The sequence below is a fragment of the Micromys minutus genome (assembly GCF_963924665.1).
Source record: "Micromys minutus genome assembly, chromosome: 17".
Classification (NCBI taxonomy): Eukaryota; Metazoa; Chordata; class Mammalia; order Rodentia; family Muridae; genus Micromys; species Micromys minutus.
In genome coordinates, this window is record NC_137952.1 from 51,724,329 (window position 1) to 51,751,582 (window position 27,254).

Genomic DNA, 27,254 nt, shown 5'->3' on the forward strand with positions numbered 1-27,254 from the left:
ATAAGTGGAGCTGATGCTTAACAATTACTGTATATAAAAACATCCTTTGAAAGGTCCATTAACCAGCCCCAGTTCTTCTCAATGGTGATATTGATTCGGGGCAACATATCATAATGGTCCAGAATTGACACCGAGATATTAGTTGAGTACAGTTGAGGGTGATGGAAAATTGTGGTATTGAAGCACAAACAGATTAAGTGCCTTAAAATGTAGAAAATTCAGCTTTGTAAGAACAGGCCAGCTGTGAAAACCCTGATGAGGGTGTAAGAGACTGAGGCATAGACTCTGTAAGTATTGCAGGCTTGGGCATTTCAGAGATTCTGAAATAGAGATTTGATATGTAGCCATTACATGGTGATCCCAGCAATAAGCCCTCCCTCTGACTTCCCTGAGGTCAGTATCCAGAGTTTAGGCCTTATGTTAAAATTCATGTGACGGTCACCGTCTGGAGCTGCAGCCACATGGAGGAGGGAGGTAGACGAGGGCTTGACCAGATGAGCACCATTTTTGCATAGAGCCACTGTGTGTGTGGTTGCTAAGATATGAAGTGTTCAGAGAGAGACCAGCAGTGTGACCAGCAGGTGTCTGCATCCATGGGAGAGGGAGCTGAGAATAGAGATCTTTACATCATTATTAAAAAGAATATGCAATTTCAGAGGTGATGGAGTTTCAAAAATACCACTGCCCCTTTTTTCTAGCCTGCAGATTCATTTAAAAAAATTATCATCAAATAAAGTCAAGCTTATTGCAAAGTTGCAAACATGGGACAAAGACCCTGCATTTCCCTCCCCGAGATTCTCCTGAAGTCCCAACAATATTATATTTTTGTTTTCTTTTCCCATGTGAGTATGTGATGGTCCACATCATTAAAACCTTCACTGTACCTAACACAAAAACCAAATGATGACATGTTCATTTGTATAATCACGGCACATCTCTCACAGAGCCCCTCCGCTCTGCTGTGTGTCCATCCACACACTTAGTGCCAGACACGACTTGTCCCAGCAATGTCCTTTTTCCTTTCTGGCCCTTTCTGGTCTAGGTTTTATTGAGAAATGTGGCTTGCATTTGGTGTACCATGTCACTTCTGTCCTCTTGGAATAACTTTTTGGTCTGTCCCTGTCTGTCACGTTCCTGACAATTTCCTAAGCATAACATGTCTTCTAGAAGGTGACCCCAGGCTGGGTCCTGTAGGTGATTCTTGATCACACCAGTCATTCAGTCTTGCGGTAATACCATGATGGCATAGATGTACTTAAAGGTCTTCCTGATTGAAGCACAAATTCCCTGTACCATCTAGTCACTCCTTTTTTACCAGTCAGGCACCCAATTGGTTATAAAAGCCTCGAAAGGTTAATGATCAAGATGTCAATAAGGATTTCTAATGTGGAAATACAAGTCCTTTCCACTCATATTCTGAGTTCAGTCTTTTTGTTTGTTTATTTGCTTTTTGAGACAAGGTCCTATGTATCTCTGGCCTCAAACACTTTTCCTTGCCTTGAGAATCCTTGTCAATTTCTGTTTTCTAGATAGGTTTTCCCTGTGTAGCCCAGGCTGGCCTCAGTGAGCAAATTCTCTTCCCGTAGCCTCTGAAGTACAAGCATGTACCACAGTGCCTCACTGAAATTGAAAATCTTGAGTTTTTGCTTCATACTGGTGTTTTGTTTTGTTTCTTCTACTTGCTTGTTGATAGGTCCTTCAGTCACCATAACAGTTTCTCCTTTTTAAAATAGATGGATGGAACAGGCTCATAAAGATGTGGTTTCAGAGGTCACTATGGTCGTAACCCATTGACGTATACAGTACAGTGACTTAGTGTTCTGTGTTACAGTGAAAAGAAGAGGTTGGACCTGGAAGACAAGCTTTATGAATATAACAAGTCCGACAAGTGCAGGTAAGACATGGCAGTGGTGGTTCTCCAACTTCTTTGCAGCTCTCAGCCAAGACTTAGCCGCACAGCTGGGTGCTGTGGCCTTTAATCCCAGCACTCTGTGAGTTCAAGGCTAGCCCAGGCCATCTAGGCCTACATAGAGAGACTCTGTTTCAAAAACAAAACAAAACACAACAAAAAACCCTACTATTATATTATAGTTTTTGTAGTGGGAATATTTTTATCATCTTTTTCTTTTTAATGTATAATAATTTGAAGTAAATCCTATAGTTTTCAATAACTATTATTAATAAACATTTTATTCTTATTATTTTGTTTTTGTATTAGTTTAGGAATTTGGTTTTGCTTAAATAGTTTAAAATAAGGCAGTACAATCTTTTATTTATTTATTTGTTTGTTTGTTTGTTTGTTTATGTTTTTGGGTTTTTGAGACAGGGTTTCTTTATGGAGCCCTGGAACTTGATCAGACTGGCCTTGAACTCAGAGATCCACCTGATTCTGCCTCCAGGTGCTGGGATTAAAGGCTGTCTTTTTGATTCTTATTTCAACATGTTTAGCTTCTGCAGAGAGCAAGGCATGTCATTGTTATAACTGATCTGTTAGCTTTTATCCATCCCTTCACCCTTTCCTGGAAACTCACTGCCCCTGGGAAGGCCTCCTTGCCTCTTTAGCTAGGGCAGACGGTTGTTTTGAAAGGCTTCCTTCACTTCCCCTCGGAGCATTCACCACCGTGCAGCAGCCTGTTTTCCTGAGGACTGTAGGCAGACAGTTCATACCTGCACAGCAAAATAGATCAGTGATTGCTTAGACAGACGGATGACACACATGGCCAGCTGTACCAAGAACAGCAAGAATGAGGGCAAGAATTTGGGTGGAGAAGTCATGGTTCCTAAGCAGCTTTACTAAATATCAAGATAAGGTTATGTCAGGGTCTTCCTCCATTACTGTCATCTGGTTCAAAAATGCAGATATGGGCAGCAGGGAAAACAGTAGTAGATTGTATTATCCAGAAGGAAAACTAAGAGTCAGCCAACCATAGTTAAAAGCACAGTGTCATTAGCATGATAAAAATCTTCTAGGCTAGGGAGACGTCTTAGTGAGTAATTTCTGGCCATCCAAGCCCGAGGACTTAAGTTCAGATCCTCAGAGTGCACATAAATCCAGACATGGTAGTACATGTCTGGGATCCCACATGGAAATGGTAGGCAGAGACCAGAGCATCTCAGGAATTTGTGGCCCTGTTTCAAACAAGGTGGACGGTGAGGACTGGCACCTGAGGCTGTCCTCTTATTATACTGGAAAACATACTCATATATACCCCTCCCCAGAGATATGGGGGGATTTCTTAAAGCTTGTTAGCCTAGAGTTAGACATTTAAGGTTTGTTGTTGATTAATTTTTAGAAATTTCTAGCATCTTCAAAAATTTGCTGGGAAGGTAAATATATATATGGATATGAGAATATAAAATATCTTACTGGATTAATAGTATAAATGTAGAAGGAAGAAAATTAGCATATTAGTTTAAGAAGAGAAGGTTCTGTACTTTGAGCTCTCTAGTATGTCTTTTTAGTATTACAACTGGGTAAGAATCTCCAAAGGTTTTCTCAGAGTTTATCATATTTCAGTAGTATGTTTGTTGCATTGTCTAATACATTTTTACATTATTTAAATGATAGTTTTTGTATTTTAGATTTTCAATTTTCTTGATTTTAAGGATTACAGTTTATAGCTTCATTCTATATAAACAATTTAAAAATTGCTTGTCATAAAAACTGCTCATAGGCTATGTGTGCATCTGAATATGGCCACTTTTAAATCCGTCTTTCAGTTTAAGAGATGAATCTAGAACAGGGTATGGTGCTGCTCACCTTTATCTCAGCCGTCCCAGGAGGCAGAGACAGATGGCCAGGCTGGTCTACAGAGAGAGTTCTGGGATAGCCAGGGCTGTACAGAGAAGTCCTCTGTGTGTGTGTGTGTGTGTGTGTGTGTGTGTTTCTGTGTGTGAGACCAAAGTAAAACAGACAAAACAAGAAAGACAGAAAGGAATCCAGTCTATGCAGCTGGACATGGCACCACACACCTGTACACTGGGGAGCCAGGCTGTGCTGTGTGACCAAGTGGCACTGTTTCTCAGAGAGGTGTGCCATGCTGTGGCTAGTGCAATACAACAGTGATAACTATATTAATATTCTGTTTCTTGGGCTATGAGTGAATTTCTTAGATTTTAATTGTCTCATTCACACTTTTGTTAAAGAATTGTTAAAAATTGTTCTTAAGTTTGTTTTTAAAGTTTTGTTATTAAAGATCTACCTTTTTTTTTTTTTTTTTTTTTTTTTTTAAGAGCTAAGCTGAAATGTACAAAACTAAAGAAATACCTGAAGGAAGTGTGTGAGTCTGAAAGGAGGGCTCGGGTTCGAAACCAAGGATATTTAAAGAAGTTGGAGTGTGTCCAGGCATATGTTGAACACTTGGCCACAGATACAGAGAAGCTTCAGAAACTGAAGGTAACAGCTTGTTCTCTGCAGTGTGTTTGCAAAGCTTTTCCAGGCCATGGCGGGCACCACCTCCAGTTGTCTGAACAGGGTTACCTGGTGGTACAATGCATGAATTTAAGCAGCATTAAGTTCCCTTTGAAACCAGTTCCCTCTTTATATTGAATCCTTGGGGTTTTTTGTTGTTTTGTTTGTCATTTGTTCTTGTTTTTTGAGCTCTCTTCAGGGCAGGAGTCCATTAGGGATGGGGACACTGATGGCAGAAATGTCCCTGGGATATGGCCTCCTCCTGGGTTCGGGGCTACAGTGACTGCTGTTGAAGGCTCCCTTTCGTTCTGGCCCCTCAGGCCTTTCCATTCACACCTGTGTGCCCTTTGTCCAGATTAACCCAACAGAATACTCAGCGAAGGTGGTTTGAATGCTCTCTTTGTGCTCCATCACTTCTTCCCTAGCCTAATTTTATTGCAAAAACATTCAAATTTATAGAAAAATGCAAGTACTTATTCTGATGGGCACCTTTTTCACTAGGTAACCAGTTATAAATATGTTTCTGTATTTGCTTTGTATGCACCTGTGGGCTTTTCTTTCTGAGCAGAGTTTCCTGCTTATATCATGGCACCTCTCTCCTCAGCTCGTGAGCACAGGGTAGTGTCTTCTATAATTAGACTCACGTTATCATCCTTAAAACCAAATAACTAATCCACAGGGTCATTAATATTCAGCTCATATTCAGATTTTTCCAGTTCCCCTAAAAGGTGAGCCCATTACATGTTACTGCTATCATGATTCCTTAAAGTCTATTTTCATTTAAAAAAACTGTAAAACGTTTATTTGTGGATTTAAAAGAGAACATAGTGGACAAGCATAAAAATCATGATAGGACATTAGTAAATCAGTTTTACACAGTAAAGTAAGACACACACATGCACACTTTACTAGCTTGAACATTTCATTACTGACCATCACACACAGGTATAGTAACTACCAACAGACAAACCACATTCATAATGGAATTAGATCAAAACAAGTAGAATAAAGTGACTATGGCTTCTGACTGCTTTGAGCTCTTTATTTTTTTATATTTATTTTTAATTAGGTATATGTGGTCTTGATCTGCGTGTGGATTTGTGCATAAATGTGTAGGAGACCAGAGATGTTATATCTCCAGGACCTGGAGTCAAAGGTACCTGTGATTCTCTCAAAGTAGGTTGTGGGAATCTGGTCCTGTGCAAGGATAGTACCCACTGCTAACCACTGAGCCATCTCTCCAAGCCTTGTAACTGATCTTCCAGTAACTGTGATAATTGGTCTCAGCACTAGGAAAAGACCCCTTAGGGATCACTGTGGGTGACTTTGAACACAGTGTTCAGAAAGCAAGGTTCTCAAGGAACAGAGTCTTCACAATGCCCATGCACAGAAGGCTGTCCCTTCCTTTATTAAGAGGATCTCAGTGTTTCTTTGTATGCAGAATGCCCTCGCACAATGACAGGGCTCTGACAATGCCTTTAAGGAGTCAGGCTTTTCTCATTAAGAGCAGAAAAATGTCTAAGGGCGTTGCTCATATGCTGCTGTGCAGGAATCCTGATAGCAGACCCTGAGCAAAGAGACCTGAGCACAAGCCAGAGTCGCTGTATTGTAAGACATGAGGGAAGAGACAGTCTAGACTGTAAGACGGATCCTGGCAAGTTTTGTGGTGCACGAAGCACAACTATAGGTTTCCCCTTTCCTGGATTTGTGTTATGTGTTATTGTCTCATATGTTTACCTAAATTTATGTTGAAATCCCTAGAATATATTTTGTTTCACTAATCTCAGATGTTTTTGTTTTCTTCAATGGCATTAGTTATTTTGAGGAAATCAGCTTGTCACTTGGAATTTGAGTTATAGTTTCCTGGTCCAGAATCTGCCCCCACCTCCAACCCCATCCCCTGTGAACTGGAAGTGTGGTTCAGACTAGCTCTGCCTGGCAGAACCGTGCGGTCCTGAGAATGTCCTGTGTTCTGGGATACAGCAGTGACTTATCAGCCATATGTACCTGTCAGATCTGATGGTGTAACTTGCACTGTGCTGCAGTGTTAGTGGATCTGAGTTAATAGTCACAGGTGAGTCCTGCTTCCTGCCGTGTCCAATAAGGGAGTCCCTGGTGTCATGGCCCTGTATGAGTGAGGCAGTCTCTGGGTTGTTGGTTAAGATGGCAATCTCTAGATACCCGTTTTAAGGTACCTTAGAACGTAGTAACTAGTCTGTGGAGTGAATGCTTGGCATCATCAGAAGATCATGTTTTCATTAGCATTTTACCCACTGGTTTGGGGGTCTGTGGATGAGCCTTCCTGAGACAGTTACTGTAGTGGAGGATGTCAGAGTGGCAATTTTCAGTTGTATCTTCCATTAACTGACTTTCTTCTGTAACAAACAGAAATTATCTCCTTGCCCTTCCCTGCTTTTCAATAGCATGATGAACATGTGAGTTTTAATTTAATTAGCATATTATCAATAGTTACTTTTATTCCTATTGATCTAAATACACCTTAAACATGCTTAGAACACGTACTGAGCTATATCTGCAGCCACTGGGAGTTCTTAGGTGGCTCCTGTGCCCTTCTGTGACCATTTAGATTCTGAGCCTTTTTTCCTTTGGGGTATAGCAAGATGCTGTAAGTGCGCCTCATGTCTTCTTTGCTTCAGACAAACTTAGCCTTTATTCCAGGAGTTGTAGTGGGGAGTAGAGTTTAGAAACCAACCTCTGGGATTAGTTGTGTTTAAGCTTTAGCAAGTTTTGCCTCTTAGTATTCCAACCAAATGCTTAAGGTTAAGAAGCAGTTGCCATTATCCACATTGTGATCTACTCAGAGATTTCATGTAGAAAATGAAGCAGTGGGCAAAACAGAAATAAAGGAAGTAAAAGAAAATCCCATCTTATTTTTATATCATGGCCTTATCCCATTGATTTCTTCTTATAATCAAATGTAGGAGGAAAGATTTGGAATAATCTTTTGTAAATTTTTTTTTATTGAGAGCATTAGTTATATGTGGGGCTGTGTTCTCTGGTGGGGGGTGGCTCCATTGCCTCAGCTGCTGGATCTGGCTAGGCTGGTGGGTTCAGGCAAAGGGGAGAAGCCTCAGGCAAGGAAGGGGAAACCGGTTCCACCACGTCTGCTGCTGGTGCTGCCCCATTTCAGTTTCCGCCACCGCCATGAGATGCCAGGCCAGGCCAAGCCAGCAGGGGACTGGCTAGGTGGCAGGGATGCAGGAGAGAGTGGCAGAGTTTGAGAGCGGACCTCTTCCCAAGCGGCAGTGCTACAGTCCTTATGACAGAAGCTCTCAGACGATGGAGTGATTCCTGCACACCTTTAATTTCAAACAGGCCTATATATACAGTTTTGAGATGGTTCAGAGATTCACAACAGGTGCTTCCTATTGGCTTGGCCTGAAGGCTTGGGGAATACCTTATCTACATATTTGGGGGTCTGGTCCTGCTTCTGTCTTGAGTGAAGGTGATGTTCTCACCTGTGGAGGAGGGACTTGGGGCGTGACCTGCACCACTTTATGGGGGGTTGTGGGGAGCTTATGGCTTCGTGAAGGGGCCTGGTTTCTCAGGAGACTAGGAAGCTCCTGCCGTCTCACCTTAGGTTCACTTACCTTGACTGAGAATCAAAGTGCCCTTCAAGGCCTAATTGTCCTACAGTTATATATAGTAGGTAAGTCTTAGAAACTTGTATAATGAGCTAGGAAAGAGTATCAGCCCAGAGTTAGACAACAAACTATATAAGAATATGGAAAGTTTTACTTACAAAACGCTTCAAAAATCACTTAGATTATATTGCTTTGAATTTTGTGTAAGACTTTTTTTTTTTGAGATAATTTTGTTGATGCAAGAATAGACCATGTAGCAATGGGATTTAGCCATTGCTCTGAATCCAAAGCTGCTTGCGTGCCATGTGTCCATGGAACCCAGCACTAATGCCAGAAACCCATGTAGTGACATCGTTAGTGCAGCTGTAAGCAGAGGTTTGTCATGGGAGATGGTGTTTCAGGCCAGTCCCCAGCATCCGCCATAGGTACAGCAGAGCCATCTGTTTCCTCTTCGTGCTTTTCTACCTGGATGTCAGATCTTTACCTCCTTAGGTCAGTTACTTAAAGAGAAAAATATTCAGAGTGCACTGCCCACACATCCAAATGCTGTAGAGTTTGTCCCCAAATATAGGACAGTTAATGCACATGAACTTCAGATCAGTAGAATGCCAGGAAAGAGGATATGGTGAAGGAGTTTTTTGAGAAGTGGAGGGTTTTCTCAAGTTACATTCTCCACTTCTCCTCCTTTGCAGAGATAAGCCCATCCTACCTTTCCTTTCCATCCATCCATCAATCTATCTGTCTGTCTGTCTATCTGTCTGTCTGTCTGTCTGTCTATCTATCTATCTAGTGCTGAAATCTTTTAGATAGGCCTAAAAGCTGAAAAAGAATTAGCTGATCTTATGGCTCATTTGTGAATATCGTCAGTGGCTCTGGAGCAGCATGGGTTAAGAACTGATGGGCAGAGGTGCAGGTGGTGAAGAACTAGTCATGTATTCCTATAGACAGGGAAGTCTCCTGGGATTTGAGAAGCCCTAGAAACAGATACCCAGATACTGGAACTTAGTACTGAAAAAGGTCCCAGACACAAATATGGAGTATTTATTAACTAAGATATGCACAGCCTACCACACTGTACCAGGTATGGCACCAGCATGTTAGTGAATTAAGGAACAGTTATCACTAGGGCAAGACTCACCCAATTATGTCTGTTCTCAGCCTGAGGTGGTAGCCCAGGTGTCTTAGGACATAGCCCAGATGCTGGTCTATACTTGAGCACTACCTCTAGCTCAGCCTATGATGCATACACATATTCTCTTTACCCCTCCCTTTCTCCCGATACTGTGTCCTTCTCCTATCCCTGTGTCCTCCTCCTTTTTCTCTACATCTCTTTCTGTGGAACATGTGTCCTCTTTTTCATGATACCCATGTGCTTTAACCTGCTGAGCAATTTCTATTTCCTGAATGCCCCACATTATCTCACACCTGCCTTTGTTTCTTTGCCCTGACTTAAGTCTGTGTCATCTCTGCACTTCATTCATGGTATTCAAATTGTTTGTGGATCTTTTTTTATTACCATTCAGTGTGGGTTCCTTGTCTTAGTAGGTCAGTGCTCTGTGTCCCACAGTGAACACTCAGTAAGCAATGAGACTTGATTAAAAGTTAACTTGTCTATATCTTGGGGCTGATTCTCTTATGGATTGTAACCACCTATGTGGGAACTAATGTGGTGTTAGTTACATCCTAGAAATACCTTCCCAGGAAGCATTTATGTTTAATAGTGAGTCACTGTGGACAGTTGTCAGGAGGTCATGTGTTGAAGAAGGATAACATTTGAGTTATTTAGTTCCTGACACAGTGTGTGACAAATACTGTGGGCAAACTATGATCTTAAGGAGCCTAAAAGGCAAAATATGTAGCAAATCTCAATTTCAGCAACCAGAGTCTGTCTTAGTTAGGGTTTTACTGCTGTGAACAAACACTGTGACCAAGGCAAGTCTTATAAAGGACATTTAATTGGGGCTGGCTTACAGGTTCAGAGGTTCAGTTCAGTATCATCAAGGCAGGAACAAGGAAGCATCCAGGCCGGCATGGTACAGGAGGAGCTGAGAGCTCTACACCTTCATCTGAAGGCTGCTAGTGGAAGACTGACTTCTAGGCAGCTAGAGTGATGGTCTTAAGGCCACACTCACAGTGACACACCTACTCCAATAAAGGCCACACCTCCCAATAGTGCCACTCCCTGGGCCAAGCATAAACAAACCATCACAATGTCTTTCTTGTTAGTGTATGTGTTAGTGAATAAAAGCATGCTCTCTCCTGTCTTCTGGTGAGATTCCAGTATCTAGGAAAAAGCATGCATAATGGAAGAAATAGTGGGCAAGAAAGCCAAAGATTCACCTGAGAATTAAATTGAACAATTTGTTACTGTGCCCATCTTGAGTTATAATGTGTGGAAACACTGACCTTAAATATCTGTGTAGTTCAACTGTCCCCTCCTCCTATAGTCAGTAACTGAGAATCAGCTGTGCAATTGCAAAAACCAGGGAGGGAGAGTAGTAAGGGAGGAGGGTAGAGAGTAAAAGGTAGTACAGGAGAGAATACAGAGGAAGGCAGTGGGAAGTGAGTTGTGCTGTGAGCATGGAGGGAGATACCTGTAAGAATGCCTGTCTCTTTTTCCCATGGCCCAGCCTGTTAACAGCGCCCAGTGACTCAGCTGAAATCAATTGGTTGTGCATATGTGGGAGTGAACGGAGAGGTCCCCTTAAATCATGTGAGCAGCAGCACTGGTGCCATGAAGCAGTGCAGTACCGACAGAATGCACACTCAGTGCTGTTTGTTTGTTAGAACGAGTTTTCCAGGCTGAGGGAAATGACTCTGGACAAGGTGATGCTATTGGAACATGAATTTCCCTGCCCATCAAATCAACAAATCTATCCATGAAAAATCCATGTGTCAGGAAGAAAACAGGCTGGAGGGGTCTCCATTAGAAAGGATGTAACCTAAGCTCTGATGCTTCACTGAAACAAACACGTAAGGCCTGATGAAGATGAGGAGTGAAGCCAGGGAGTGGCAACTGGGGAAGGGGATGCAAACAAGGGCATGTCCTCTGCTGGAGCTTTGGACACTTTTAGCAAGAACAGTCTTGGGAAAATTAATCTACGTAATATCTTAGGACAAAAGCCAAAGCTCTTCGAGACATGTCTTGTTTCACAGCCTAGGCACACTGGAACCCTCGTCCTCCTGCCTTTGCCTTCCCTTGAGTGCTAGGATGTGTTGGTGCGTGTCCATCCTTAGATGAGCTTTTGTAAGGAGTAAAATCCTTTGCTTAATCGCAGTGGGAGGGAAAGTGGAGTGAGGAGCTCATAGCCTGCAGTTGGGAACTTTCTAGCGTTCAGATGCTCTGGTAATTACTAAATGTCCTATAAAGAGCAAAGAAGACAATATTCTAGGTGGTGATTTTTCTAAAGGGTACAGAGATATAGTTTATATTTACTATCAACTTATTGCAGCATCACTCTGGTTTAAAAACTTACTAAACATTTTTTGATCCATAATTTTGAAAGAGTTCAGCTCAATTTTCAAATGTGTTGAGAACAACAGGCTCTTGAGGATACATTTCTTACCGTTCTTTTGAAACTCTTATGCAGTTTTCATTTGCATTTTGCTTCAACATAATTAATCGAACAACCCTTGTAAGACAAACTTTCCTGTGAGAAAGTTGTCTGTATTTGGGAGGTGGCTCTGAAATGATTCCCTAATAACCAGACAGGTCTGACACTCACTGATCAAAGCTGCCCTTGTTCCATGATCTTTGTTTACTTCATCATCTTATTACAACATTTGCCCTGCTCCTTTAAAATTTTAGCTACATGTCTATTTGATCATTACTTTCCTGTTATGTTGATAGCACATGATAGAAGAAAAAGTCCCTACATGTTATTAAAAATGCAGAAATTAATAATATTTTTTAAAATCTTAAGGCAAATGTTCAGTTTGGGTTATTGTTGCTTATATATATAAATATATATATATATTTTTTTTTTGTTAAAACAAATTTTAGACCTGTTTTCTGTTCAGACTGAAAGCTAAGGAACAGCCTTTAATTCATTATCTCATAGGTAGGTTTCAAAATGTTTCTCTAACTGCTTAATTCAGAAACATCTTGATACTTATCTGTGATGCGCCATAATCAGCAGCTTTTAAAGGCTTTGAGTAGTGATATATTGAATTAAAGTACTTTTCATGCTGTGCATTTTAAAGAAAGACATTTTGTGTACAATCGTTTCCATTGGTTATAGTAAGGTAACGATGCAGACTTATTTGTTACAGTGATTGTCTTTAATATTTACAGCAACACCTATTGAGGTCACCAGAGCCAGAGCAGACTTGATTCTGATGGTACTGGTGACTACTTACACTATAATTTTATTCCTAGAAAATAAAACTGATTTGCTGTGACTTTGAGGATCATGATAGTGTAAGATATAATATATAATCACAAACAGTAGGACTTACTTTTTTCTTTTTTAGGCCTTGAAAATAAATACCTAATTCTAACTTTTGTAATCAAGTAACGGGATTTTCCTCATAGCTTAAAGAAAATATCAAGCTGTTAGTGTGTGTGTGTGTTAAGGATTGGGATTTTATTTTATCAATGGATGGAAGACTAAGTAAAAATCCATTAAGCCTTGTTTTACTTTAAAATGTGTGTAACATCTTATAGAGTTCAACTCTTGGTATATATTGTTTGTGAAATTGCCTGTTTTCGAAGGTAATTTCTTGGCAATGTCAGCTTCTTTTTTCTCCGTTGTATCTTTTATGTGACAAGAAAGACAAGATATAGGTGGGGTTACTTGCAATAGCATCTACCACAAAATTTGACTTTTTCTATTTAGGCTGAATATGAGGCTGAAATGAAGAGGCAGCACCTCCCGTCGAAGGACAGCCTGAGAGCGAGTGACGAAGATGGAGCAAAGGTAGCACAGGGAAGCGGGGGGGGGGGGGGGGGGGGTTATGTCTCCAGGAAATCTTAGAATACTTATATGTTGAAATTTTTAAATAAAATCATCTCATTATAGAGACTTTTTGATAGAACCATGATTATCTAAAGAATTTTACTTACAGGATATTGTTTTAATGTCTAATTTAATTAAATTTGCCAAAAGACAGTCACTTGGACTTAAGATTTCAAAGAAAACCTCTGAGTTGCAGAAGGTAAAAGTGTATTTCCATGATTAGTGTTTTGTAGCTACTTTTTATTGGGTTGAGAAATGTTTTACATGAAAATAAACTAAGTGTGGTACTTTGATTCTTTCCTTTGTGTGTGTAATTTTGTACATTTGAACCTTTTCACAGACAAAGTGGAAAGAAAAGATTGCATATCTAAGCAGTAGACAAAAAGACCAGCACGGAATGCTTCACATCCTGCCACACGGCTGCTGTGATGCAGGTCTCTAATCCTCCGCCTGTCCCCATAGAAATAGCTCTGCTCAAGACCATGGCCGTCTTCCTCACTAAAAGCAGTAAAGCTCTTTTAGATGAAATGTCTAAAAACATCTTGTAATAACTTGGAGCATGCTGGCAAGAGTAGTCACTTGTGACTATGTGTGAACCCCCTCAGCCAGTCGATATTGTAATAAGCAGAAACGGTAGCATCACTCCATTATTCAGAGAAGCCAACAGCGTGCTTGTTCCTTAGGCTGCAGCATTCATTAAGAAAAGCTTACTGGGCTGAAAGCTGGAAACAGATGATAACGGGATATGATTTTCATATTTAATGCTCTCCTTGGAAGAGTGTGTGTGCTGCAGATTGATAGAAGAATCAACTGCTACTTTTGCTAAAAGACTTTCAGGTTTGCCCTATAGCTACCGATGGAATCATTCAGCCAAGAAATTAACTTTTTCTCCCTTTACCTGCTTTATATATCTGCTAAGCAGGCTGCCTGGCTGCCAGTAAATGTTATTATGCAGTTAACTGTTTGGTATTTAAGACTCTTATCAGAAAAGAAACAGAGGCCACACTATTTTGTTTTTATGGTAGAAGGAAGGTTTAGTTTTCCTTTCTTCCTTGCATTAGCAGGCATTAATCTGAGTTTACAGGAAGTTTTCGTTTTCTTTTCCCATAGATTAAAAAAGTTAAAAAGGTAGAATTTAGAGCATTCTTTAAACACTAAGATACAAAACACCCATAACCTTGACCTATATAAAAAGGCCTTTAATGATAAGTGATTCGTACGCCATTAGATGCAGGGCAAATTCGGTGTGATGTGATAGAGTTCCAAACCAGACAGACAGAAACTCTTTGACGTTTGGTCAGGAAATAATTGACATGCTTTTAATCTACAAACCAGTTTGTTCTTTCTCTGCTGTTCTTGATTGACATATTCCAGTTTATTCTTTCTCTGCTGTTCCTGTTAGATACATTCTTAGTGTGGCTGTATCAATGATACTTAAGTAAAATGGGAGAGTGCCTCCTCACCACCCCCATTTGCACTACTTACCTTGCCTATAGTTATGGGGTCTCCACTTGATAATTAGAGCAGAATGTTTTCTTTGTGCTGAAAGCTGTCATCTCCTCAAAAGCTTTGACTATTGGCTGCAATAAGAATCAATTAGATAACATTTTGTGGAACTTGTATCTTGCCTTTTCTAATTTTCCCTTGATATCTAATCAATTAAAAAGTAAACACACTGCAGTAAAAACATGGCTTAGTTAATCCTCATTAAATGCTAATTCCTGAATGAATCCTTATCTTACGAATTAGGTTGTACTATTTATTGGAATCCAAGCTCCTCCTCTTTAGGCAGTCAGAGGAGTTTGTCTCTGTGCCCAGACACTGCCGTCGGGGACTTTCTAATGCATAGCATACTTGTTGTGCAGCTGTTGTGTTGAGAAGCCACGGTAGGCGTCTTCAAGAATGTCTTAATTCTTGTTTTGGAGATGCTTCTCACAAACAGTGTTCTTTCTGAGGCACAGAGCAGTGTGCAGAGAATGGCAGTTAGTTACGGGATGAACTTGAGCTGTAGGAGGAAGAGGAGGCTGCTTCCTCTGCAGCGTGTAACACAGCCTTAGTAGAGGGAATGGTGCTGGGCAGGCCCTGAAGGATGAGTCGGACGGTGGTCTTTGGCAGTGTGTGGACACTGTTGGTAGTGGTAGCACTACCAGTAAGGGAAGCCCAGAAGGTCATTCCTGCTCAGGCTGAATCTAAAGAGACAGTGGGACACATTAGAAAATGCACTTGGACAGGTGTACCATGAAATTCAGGTTCCCATTACAAAGGCTTTATGTTTAAGAACTGAGGTTTCCTCCTAGAATGACAATGTGTGTGCCCGTGTGTGTGTGTTGGGACAGTAAAGATGCATAGGCTGGTTATGTCATGGGGTGAAGCTGGCAGGATGAACTGGGATCAGGGTCAGGTGGGAAGAAGGACCTGAGAGGCAGTAGGGCAGCTGTTGCAGAGGAGTCACTGATGGAAGAGAGAGGTTCGAGCAAAGCTACACAACTGTATCAATTGAAAGATGGGTTTAGGGGCGCAGCACAATTGTTAAGAGTGCTTCCCAGCAGCAGGGAGCCTTGGTTCCAGTCTGCCAGTACCCCACAAATCAGGTGTGGAGAACTGCAGAGGACCAACGAAGCTCATCACAGGACTGAAGGTTCTGTGGGGTATCTGCTCTGCCACCATCAGGTTGTGGGAGCTCTGCAGGTCGTACCCCAGTTCTAATAGCAGTCTTTGCTCTTCCTCCATGCTGGGTGCTGTACTGGCATTTCCTCTGCATCAGCTCACTTAATCCTTCTGATAGCCCTGGTCTTAGATTTGATTGTTGTCCCATTTTATAGCAAGGGGAAGAAAGGTTAGTTAACTTACCCAGGGCTATAGAGGTGGACCCAAAATTCAGACCCATGCCACTTTGCTGTAATTCCTGCCAACAAAGTTTGGGGAAATGCTTGCTCATCGAGGGTAGGGCAGATTCTCAGTGAGATGAAAGAAGCTTTTGGTGCTGTATGTTTACCTGAGGAATGAATTGATCTGTCTTGGTGCTGTAAGTTCATCTGCATGAGTCAGTGAGGAGAGGGCCGACCCCAAACTGTTCATGTCTCAACAATGGGATCATCTGTTCTGCTTGGTTGCACAGAAGAGTTTGAATGAAGAAACCTTGCAGGGACACCAGAGTTAAGGTGAGCCTGCTGGGCTTCACAGAGCATCGCAGCAGCCCTAGCCACTGCCTTGATCTCATTAGCAAGTGACCTACTGCTATTAGGAAAAGCCCTTAGTGTTAGCCGGTGAGGACTGTTCTTCCTTGCTCAAGTGACTACTGAGTGACTACTGTTCTCAGCATCTGGGCAGTGTTCATAAAATCAGGACGATCGCTGCAGTGCCAGATCCATTGCCAAGAGATAAGGGAACAGATACTTGTGGAAGGGAAACTGGCACAAATACCCTGGGAAGAGGGAAAGGAATCCTAAAGCTGAAGCACCCTATCAAAAGAGCAAATAGCCTGGGAATCCTGTGGATTTATTGCAAGTAGTTACTTAAGAGGTGGTCCCAGAGGCAAATTAAGGAAGGAGGCTAGTGACAAGAGAAGCAGCCACTGGTGTGATTGAACAGGTTGTCACTGTGAGCACCTGGCACCCAGCCCCCCTGCGGACCCTGGGAAAACTACAAACACGTTCCACAAATATCCACCCTAAGGGAAGGGAAGGAAGGTGTTTGCCCTCCAGTTTAGCTGCTGAGCTGTGTGTGTGTGTCTGACTCCACTTCTGGTTGCTGCATAGCTGTCAACAGAAGCTCACAGCATGTGAGTCCAGGAGTTTGGGCTGGTCCTCTTCTAGCTGCTGAGGGAAGTAAGCAGAGAAGCTTACTATCAACAGATACCTAGAAAGGTCAGTTTCTTACCTTACCAGTTCACAGTGCTTCCTGAGTAGTCACTGCTCAAAGGGAAATGCGCACACTCTTTCTAGAATGAGTCTATGAGCAATTGGCCTTTTTGGGAATTGTGACATTTCCTCATGTCATGTTGGGATGACATTTGACTCTGAGCCATGATAAGTAAAGACAGTCATTCTGTGTTCAGTCTGCTGTCTTTTCTATTAATATTTTTTCAGTGCTAGGATTGAATTCAAGCCCTTAGAAATGCTTTGCAAGCAAGTACTGTAAACTTTTTAATTTGTATCCTGGTGATTCAGGAAACGATTAGAAACTAATCTGAATTATAGTAGTTTCTCAAGAGAATTGAGTTATTTAAACAAATCCAAAGCTTTCTACAAACTAAGTAGACAGACCCGTTTTTCAGGGTTGTGTAGGAAATGTTCTTTTCTTAGCTCACAGAGAGGGTGCTAATAGCCTGCTCAGAGCAAAGGAGAAAGCTCTGAGGGCCATTCTCTTTGGTGTGAAAGATGAGGTCCTGTTTCATCTGAGTAACCGGCCAAGTGGAGCCTGCTTCCTTTTAGGTGTGTCTACTGTGAAGAGTGGTTCTAGTCAGAGCTAACGTTTGCAGGGGTTTTACTGTGTTTCTGCTCTTGTTCTAGGGATTTGTGTGTGGTTGTGTCTTAGTGTGTGTGTGTGATTACACATCCCTACACATAGCCATATAAAACCCAGAGTACTTTACTGTTTACTTTGTAGATTAGGAAATGAGTGCTCAAAGAAGTTAAGTGTCTTGTCCCCGGTCCCACACTGGCGAGTGCTAGAGCCTGAATCCAGATCCCAACGTGAATAGACTACTCTGGAGTCTTGGAAGAAGGAGAAGAAGGAAAAAGGAAAGAAAAAACCCCCAGTTTTGTTTTTAAAGTTTATCTTGGTCAAGAGTCTGAATATGTTTACCAACCTACTTTTTAGTTACTGTATACAATAATTTGCTTGAGAAAATGGTGGAAGAGGACCAGGAGCTTCTTTCCCATAGTGCGAACACCTTTTGTGCCGATAGTTGTCTTCCTTTGCCTGTCTGTGGGAGTAGTGAAAGCATGTGAAGATGCAAAGGTTCGTACAAGTAGGAAACATAAGCTCATAGGCACAGGGGAAAAAGAGTGTGTGGAGGGCAAGACAGCCAGGAGCCAGCCTAGCAAAAACAGGTGTGTGCTGTGGTGAACCGTCCTTTCCTCTTCTGATGTAATACAAGGGAAGTTCTGGAGGAAAACATACATTGATTTTGTTGTTGTTGTAGGGTCTGCTACAAACTCAATATGCTTATATTCAGTAAGATAGTCATTCATTAGAAAAGCCGTCCCGCGTGCAGCAGAAAGCTTGCTGTGACAGCTCCTTTTTTCTTCTGCATTCATCTTGCTGCTTCTCATTCCCCTGGCTATGGGGGAAAATATTAAGAAAAATTAAAATGTTCCTAACAATTTTCAAAACACCGTTGTGAACAAATGCATCCTTTCCTGGTAGAATAAGGTCCAAGACTGATCTACTTTGAAACTGTAGTTTCTAAGTATACCAGTTCTAAACGTTATATCCACGTGCCTGCCTCCTTTCTTTGCCTCCACACCCCACAGTAAAAGTAGCTGTTAGTGACCCTTCTGGTCGCCAGAAGTATGTTCAGCCATGTTCATTGCTTTGCTCTTACTCTTTTCAGTTCCACCAAAAATTAAGATGGATCACTGGGGCAGGAAAAGGAAGAACAAACAGAAATCTCAGAGGGTGGATTTACTACCTGGTCATAACTACAATGTAATAGAAGCATAGACAAGATATACTTTATGCCAGCTTCTTAACATGCCTTCTCTTAGCTGTGTCTCCTACATGTCAACAATAATGAGGAGTTGGAATTCTCCCTGGGGCAGAAACTGTTCTGAAGACTCAGAATGTAAAAGGCTTCTCCTATTGTGAAGATTAACTTTAAAAGAAAAGAAAAATCTGTCTTAGAATCTGATTATAGCAAATAGGAAAGCTGCCAATCAATGTAAGTCCACCTTGTCCTTCACCAGAGTGTTTTGTTTTGCAAATGTTAAGTCAGTTCAAGTATTGAATAACTTATAGCAAGTGAAACTATATAGCAAGTGAAAGTTACTTGCAAAGAATCATTTGTTAACAATTAACAATTGTTAAAGAATTTGTTAAACAATTGCTGGTAGGAGTGTAGAACAGGGCAGCTACTTTAGGAACAGTTTAACAACTCCTAAAAATAGAATGACTGTTAGCCAGAAATTCCATGCCTATTTACTTGAAAACATATCTTCCCTAAATGCACAGTAGCAGCATTCTCAATAGCCAGAACAGGAATGACCCAAATGTGTATCATTTGATGAAAGGACAGACAAAATATGATATACGTACATACATATATAATATACACAATATATGTACACACACATATATCTTGGTTAAGCCATGAAAAGGAATGAGACACTGGTACATTATGTACCATGAATTAACCTTGAAAATATTATGCTAAGTGAAAAAAGTAAAGAAGATTACATACTGTATAACTTCATGTGTACAAAATGCCCAGTATAGGCAAATCCATAAAGTTAGAAAATTAGCTAAAAAAATTAAATAAATAAATAAATAAATAAATAAATAAATAAATAAATAAATAAGAAAAATTAGCTATTGCCACATTAACCCATTCCTTGGAACCATGTATTTGAACAGTTGTTTGTTTATTTAGAGTAAGGAAAGAGCTCATTCAGCTGGAGTGATAGTAACAGGTAATTTTGACTTACCATAGATGCTGTCTCTGGGATGAAAACTGAAGATCTGAAATTCAATAGGTCGTGGAGGGTGGCTTCTCTCTTTCCTCTTGTTTGTCCTGCATTTTCATATTCTCCTACATCATCAGTTGGCACAAGCATACTTTACTATATTTTTTAAGATTTATTTATTTTACATATGAGCAGTCTTTCTACACGTACATTTGCATGCCAGAAGAAGGCATCAGATCCTATTATAAATGGTTATGAGCCACTATGTGGTTACTAGGGGTTGAACTCAAGACCTCTGGAAGGACGCATAGTCCCCTTAACCACTGAACCATCTCTCCAGCCCAACCCCCTTAATTTACATATTATGCATACAGTGTTCTGCCTGAATATAGGTCTGCAAGCCAGAAGAGGGCACCAGATCTCATCATATATGGTTATAAGCCACACTGTAGTTACTGGGAATTGAACTCTAGACCTCTGGAAGAGCAGCCAGTGCTCCTAACCTCTGAGCCATCCCTCTAGCCCCCTCTTGTTCTAATCTTAAATTAGACATATAAGTTATTTCTTGGGAAGATCTTGTTTGTCCACCCCTCCCTTTTTATCTAATGTGGCTGCACCTTTTTATATTTCTCACAGTGATAACTCACGTCTTTAGCCACACTTGTTATTGCTTGAATTCTTACTGTAGCGGTCACTGTGGTCTGATTCTTTGTGTCCCTCCCCCGGTGCATATACTGAAAACCTTACCCGGAGACCAAGGTATTGGGGGGTGTGGTTAACTTAGGAATGCAGAACCTTCATACTTGATTCTAGTGCTCTCTTGAAAAGCCCCCCCCCCAAGAGTTTGAGCCTTGCACCATGTGAGGACATGGTGAAAAGGCTCAGTCCATGAAATAGAGAAGCCTATCGGACCCACTACTTTTGCTCTCGCTCTTTGCAGCCTCTGGGACTGTGAGGTAGATGTATGACGTCCTGAGCCCTTTGCAGCCTCTGGGACCCTGAGGTGGACATGTGACATCCTGAGCCTTTGCAGCCTCTGGAACCCTGAGGTAGATGTATGATGTCCTGAGCCCTTTGCAGCCTCTGGGACCCTGAGGTAGACGTGTGACATCCTGAGCCTTTGCAGCCTCTGGGACTCTGAGGTGGACGTGTGACATCCTGAGCCCTCTTGATATGTTGCTTGGTTCCGTTTGCTCTGTTTCATTGAGGAGTTTTCACCTATGAGCATGGTAATGATCTTTTAGTTTCTTTAGTTTCTTTTAGATGTCCGTGCCTGATTTTACTGTGAAGAATCAGTTTCAGAGAATGAATATTTCTTCCTTGTCTGCTTTTATAAGAGCTTTTATAAGATCAGTACAAATCCTCCTTCAAATGTGGTAAAAGCCTCTGTTCCCAGACTTGTCTTTGTGGGAAATTGTGATCACCAAGTCTGTTCAGATTTGTACTTCTTTGTGGTAGTACCTTTCTAAGAGTTTATCGAATTTACTACAGTGTTTCTGTTTATTAGTATAAACTTACTCCTGAATTTCTCCTCTAAAGTTTTAAATCATAGATTAGTAGCAAATAACTCACTCACTCAGGTTTCTGATTGTAATGAATTGAATCATTGCTCTTTTCTCCTGATGAGTCTGTTCAGAAGGTTTTTTCATTGGATGATTGTTTCAAAGACTCAGGCTTGCTGCTTCCCCTTGAGTGTCTGTCCTCTGAACGCCTTCTTTGCTGTTGCCTGTACTATCGCCGGCTTGTCCTTTGGAAGCTAATGAGTGTAGTTTTTCTGTTTGTTTGTTTGTTTATCCTTTACTCTGTTGAGCTCTGTTATATAGGTTCTTTCATTTTATTTGGGAAGTTTTCCTGTTACTTCTTCAGAACCCCATTGTTGGAAAGCATTGTGTGAAACTGTGCTGCTTGGCCACCTTCAGAATGCTGGGTTTTCCCTGGCCCAGCTCAGCCAAGTCTCTTCCTGAGTCAACAAAGAAGACTCAGTTTTAGAGGGAGATGGAACAGGTTTGCCAACATTCAATAAAGCAAAAATATCAAGAAAAACATTATGGGGGCTGCAGAGATGGCTCAGTCAGGATATTTGGCTGTACACGAGGCCCTGAGTTCAGATTCCTAGCATCTAGTGTAAAAAAGCTCACACAGGGCTCTACATGTGCAACCCCAGCACGTCTGACATCGCTCTGTGGCCTCCTTGTGCATACACATAGAGATTCACAAACATGTACACGTCCGCACATGGCTCTCCCTCCAGCACTTTAAAAGCTAGATCCATGCATACTCCTTCCACTTTGGCACAGAAATAAAGGGATTTGGAAATAGCTGTGGCTCAGCCTTTGTGGAGCGGCAGTCTGAGGGTGTTGCCAAGATGGCTGTGGAAACAACCAACAACTACCGTTTTGGTGAAAGACTTCGGCTGTGTTGTTTTGTGCCAACAGAAAAAGTGCGTGTAGAGCTTTATAGAGAGTAGAATGTGCCATTTCCTTCCCTGTCATATCCAGCAGTGAAACGGGATAATCAGAATTGGAAATGTGGGCCAAAAATAGAAGAGTAATTTAAAAGGAAACAAAAGTTACTCCGGAAGAGATTAGCTAAAGAAAGAATTCATTATAGTTTCCCTATCCGATTTACCTTATATGAAAAAGGAGGCTTCAGGCTTCTAGCAGGAAAAAGAGAAAAGGGCCTCCAGGGGTGCTCCTGACCCTCCTTGAAGCCCCACGCCAGCCAGGGCCCAGCCAGTTTGTATGCCATTTTTAGAAAGACAGAAAATCAGAAGTGGCTGAGACAAATGATGATAAAGATAATGGGACTGTTTTTAAACAGACTGTGTCCACTGTAAAAGAAAATGTCCAAGAGCCTTCACACCTCTCCACACAGAGACAAAGAGACAAAGCCTTCAGAGATTCTGAGTGCATACATACAGCATGTATTCTGAAAACCTGTGATGCTCCCATCATGGGGGCAGTCTTTGTCACAGTAAAAGACAAGCATTGACCGTCTGTCCCTGTGAGGAAGAGTAGTAAGTGCTTTTGGCTGCTGCACCCTTCCTGAAGTCTAGGGCCATGTTCCAGGGCATTGCTGGGGACTGCTCAGTCCTCACGCTGGTATCTTCTAGTTTTCAGATGTTATGGTTCCCCTTAAACCACAAAAGGATCACCAGTAACTGAAACCTTCAATGACAGCAAAGAAAGATCCCCAGTCCCCTCTGACCTTCTCTGTGGTTAGGACTACTTACCCCCAAACCTGTTGAGGTCTCAGCATCTGGTGCCGAAGCTGTAAGTTATGTGGGAATGAGAAGACAGTTCAGGTGTTAGCACAGTTTGGTTTTGTAATCAAGTACTAATACAGATTCAGAAATAGTCTGCTTTCAATGCAAACGTTTCTTCAGTCTTTGGTGGGCTAGTCTGATTTGGTAACTATCATCTTGTGTTAGTATCATTAGTATGGAATTGTGTTACAGATTCAAGCCATGACTGATTGCACAATTTCAGCCTGTCCCAGCATTCTGTGTGCTTAGATCTGCTGCTGAGCCCTTCTAATTCTTCATTTCAGGGATCATTCTTTCCTTTTTAAGTGATTTATGACTCTTGCATATGGTTAAAACCTAGGTTTTACTCATCCTTAGCCCTATAATTTGTTTGTACCTCACCATGTAGACCTGGCTGACCTGGAATTGTCCATGTAGACCAGGCTGTCCTTGAAATCACAAGGATCTGCCAGAGTGCTGGGATTAAAGCCATGTCCTACCATACCCAAGCTAGCCCTAACATTTTCAAAAATTCTTTTGAGATAGTATCTTTGTTTTTTAAGATTTATTTATTTATTATATATGAGTACACTGTAGCTGTCTTCAGACACACCAGAAGAGGTCTTTAGATCTCATTACAGATGCTTGTGAGCCACCATGTGGTTGCTGGGATTTAAACTCAGGTACTATGAAAGAACAGTCAGTGTTCTTAACCACTGAGCCATCTCTCCAGCCCTTGAGATAGTTTCTTATGTGTCTTAGGCTGACTTTAAGTTCTCTGTGTAGCTAGACTGGCTTTGAACTCCTTATTATCCTCCCTAGAATTGAAGCATCTTTATAATGTTCTCTATTTGAGAACATTTTATTCTCATATTTAAAACCTCTGTTTCTGCCTCTCCCTCTTCCCCGTCCATCCGTCTTTTGAGGTAGGTCTCAGTAAACATGGCTACTGTCTTCAATTCATTCATCTGGGTACTTTAGGAGTTGGCCTCTGGATGTTAGGATACTTTAATTCTATGGACATGATTTTTTTTTTAACTGTTTAAGCTTATTTAGCTAATTATAGATAATTTAACGTCTTTATCTAGTAAGTTTAACACCTGGACTTCCTCAGAGATAGTTTCCACTGACAGTAAATGCCCACTGTCTGTATAAGAGACAGTATTCGTTATTTTTTATTTCATTTTTAAGTAATTAAATGTGGCAATTGTGACAGTTCTGCCCTCTTAGAACCTGTTGTTAATTGACATTCGTTTTGTGACCTGTTTATGTGGAATGTGTATTATTTTTCATGTGTGGTTATGGACTAGGATTCTCATGCTTGCTAAGAGGTTCAAGGAATACATTGGACATACCCACACTCCACTGAGCAGTTCACAGACCCACCTTGGCCCTCACTTCTTGCTTAGAGCCTCAGAGTGAGCTAGAGGTGAGATCTCAGGCACTTACTTCGTGGAAACTTCTCTTGAACATTTCCTACAGCTGGAGCATGTGGGTGGTCATCTGGATAGTTCCAGGAGTATACTAGAACCTTCCAGAGTTCCTCAACCCTATAGGCAGCACTTTGACCAGCTTTCTCTCTAGAATGTGTGTAGCCTTTTGTTTATTCTGAGTGGCACTGGCTTCCACATTAAAAAACTGGTTCTGATTATTTTCAACAATCTTGGGATCAAAGCCATGTGCTTGGAGTCAAGTCAAAACAGTCTTTTGCACTGAGTACCCGAAGGAACTGCCGATAGTCAAATGATGACTGTTGCCTGGAAAATGGGCTTCGAGAGAATTCTGCCTCCGTTCCTTTTCCAGTGGCTGCTTGGCTGGTTTTTTTCTGTGAGTGCAGTGCTCAAGTTAGCCAGCACCTGGGGACCCAGAAGCTTACTGGTTTTTCAAGATCTAACTGGTTCTCTTAAATACATGCTCCCCATTTTTCTAGAAAGCTCGTCAAGTTCCAGAGTTTTGAAGAGATTTTCAGGGTTTCTTACCCCTGCAACAGAGCAGAAACTGTTTAGTGCTCTTGATTCTGTTGCCTTGCTCTGGCATTTTTGGCTTGGTGACTGTGTGTGTATGCACTCAAGTATGTATGTATGTGTGTCTGTGTGTATGTGTGTGTTGTGTGTGTGTCTGTGTGTGTCTCTGTGTGTGACTGTATGTGTGCCTGTGTGTATGTTGTGGGGGGCGGAGGCACTTGGTAGTGTTTTTTTTTTTTTTTTTTTTGTTTTGTTTTGTTAGTCTAGAATTAGAAAAGACAACATTTGAAGAGAGATACTGCCTGGGTTCTGTTGTTTTCTCTTGACATTTCCTGCCATCTGTAGAGGAAAGGTGCAGATACATTTTGCATCTCCCGTGCAGTGTGAGCCTTTGGGAAGTGAGTATTCCATCTGTGGAAATGCTCTACTCCTTTTGGAAGAAGTAAATTCCTGGAAGACTTCAGCTTGTTACTTGTAGTTCAGCTTGGCATCATGTCCCCTGTCCCAGCCATGTTTTCTGCTCAGCTTGCCTCTGTCTTCTTTCTCTCACGCTTCAAAGACCAGCCTCAGATTTTTCCATCAACATACTAGTAAATTTAAATTAATTAAAAATTTCTTGAATATGTTCAGGAAATTTTGATGTTAATATTCTATATATGTTGTGATATGCTTTACTGTCATTATGAAGGTTACCACTGGTGGTTTTTATTTTCTATATAGCACTAGAAATAGAGTTTGAACTGTCTCATTGTGTGTCTTATATATTCCCCTGGTTTGCTTTGTTAGTTTTTTCCTGTCAAGTTTCTTTATAGCAGTGCTGAATAAGCTCCGTAGAGTGCATTTAAAACAAACCACTTTTCAGGGATCGACACTGGGTGAAAAATGTATAACCTAAAATTTCCTTTTAAGCACATACTTCATTCAGCTGGGTTAAATGTGTTTCGTTCTTCAGAAGTGAGTCCCACAGTTGGTCGGTTATAGTTGCTGCGCACAGTACTGTTTGTGTTACAGTGATGCTCCGGACTGTAGCGGAACGTTTTATAAAGCATGGTTTTCAGCTGGGGGTTGGTATCTGTGCTTAAACTTCCTTTAGCTCCTTCCCTCTCAATTTCACTGCTCATATGCAACATGTTTAACTCACACCTCTTTTGCAGGATGCAATGCAGGCAGGAATTAACTCGGGGACAGCTATGTCAAGAGGATTGTATCAACCCGCAACGATCTTTATGGGCCGCCAAATGTCAGCCATCTCAAGCATTGAAGATTTCAGTACAGAGCAGAAATCTAACCAACCCACAAAGAACTTCTCAATCTCTGACCCACATTCACACCGACAGACAGCCCAGAGCAGCTGTGTGACAGACAGCTGTGTAGTGCAGACTAATGGTGACACACAGTGCTTAAATAAGTCTGACAAAATACATGGAAAGACATCTCTTCAGACTGGTGAGAAAATGCCCGTCACAAGCTGTGTGTTGTCTGAGGAAGAACAGACTCATTGCCTGCAGATAGGAAGCGGCCCTCGTCACAGCAAGAGTAATTTATCTGCAGGCAGAAAGTCTGCGGAACTCCAGCTCTCGCTACAGGAAAGATTAAGTCCTGAGAACAGAATCACTGGTTTAAAGTGTGACAGTTCCAGCAGATCAGAGGGATCAGACAGAGAAATACTGACACAAGAGCATATTGAAGTCGGGGAAGAGAGAGCCAGCCCGCTGGTCCCTGCAGTTCCAGTTTCAGAACACTGCACATCTGCAAATAAGTGGGCTGGAGAGAAGCATTCTGTTTGGGGAGCTTTCTCAGGTGAGATGCCAGACCGAGTTTGTTTGCTGATTTTCTTTATGCCTAGCTTTTCTGATGATCTATACATTTATCTCTGAACAAAGAAGTGACTTCATCTCAGAGTTCTATCCTAATAACTTTTCATATGTGTTTATGGAAGTATTTCAAAAGAATTCACCAACTTTTAAAATCATGTTTAAAAAGCATTTAAAATATTTTTTAAGGGGTGAGAGTGTTCAGCTCAAGAGTAGATATGTACTTATTAGGAGGCCCTGGGCTCATTTGATCTTCAGCACCAATTTACATTTTTTTAAAAGAACGATTTTTTAAAGATTTAAATACTCCTAATTGTGGATTGTTTCTACATTTTTAATATTTGTATATGTATCTGGGAGGCAGTACATGTGTGTGTGTATGTGGAGGGAAACCAGAGGACAAGCCTAGGTGTCAACTTTACAAAGAAAGGCTACCTAGTTCCTTTGAGACTGGGCTTCTTATTGATCTGGAGTACACCAAGTATCCTACACTGAATGGCCAGTGAGCCACAGAATCGTCCTGTCTGCCTCACAAGCGCTGGGATTGTAAGCATACCATGGACCCTGCATCTTTGTGTGCACGCAGGGCCTTGAACTCATGGCTTCATGCTTCCGAGGCAAGCGCTTTACTG

General features: G+C 41.4%; 1 protein-coding gene across 1 annotated transcript in view; it reads left to right on the plus strand.

Annotated features, from left to right (window-relative positions):
* Positions 1 to 27,254, plus strand: part of KIZ (kizuna centrosomal protein) — a gene marked incomplete at its 5' end in the record, with an annotated part of 88,409 nt that overhangs the window by 3,110 nt on the left and 58,045 nt on the right. Inside the window, 4 exons of the mRNA XM_080931074.1 lie at positions 1,832 to 1,894; positions 4,234 to 4,396; positions 12,855 to 12,935; positions 25,963 to 26,608. Of these exons, the coding sequence (XP_080787200.1) occupies positions 1,832 to 1,894; positions 4,234 to 4,396; positions 12,855 to 12,935; positions 25,963 to 26,608 (953 nt within the window). The remainder of the gene's footprint in view (positions 1 to 1,831; positions 1,895 to 4,233; positions 4,397 to 12,854; positions 12,936 to 25,962; positions 26,609 to 27,254) is intronic.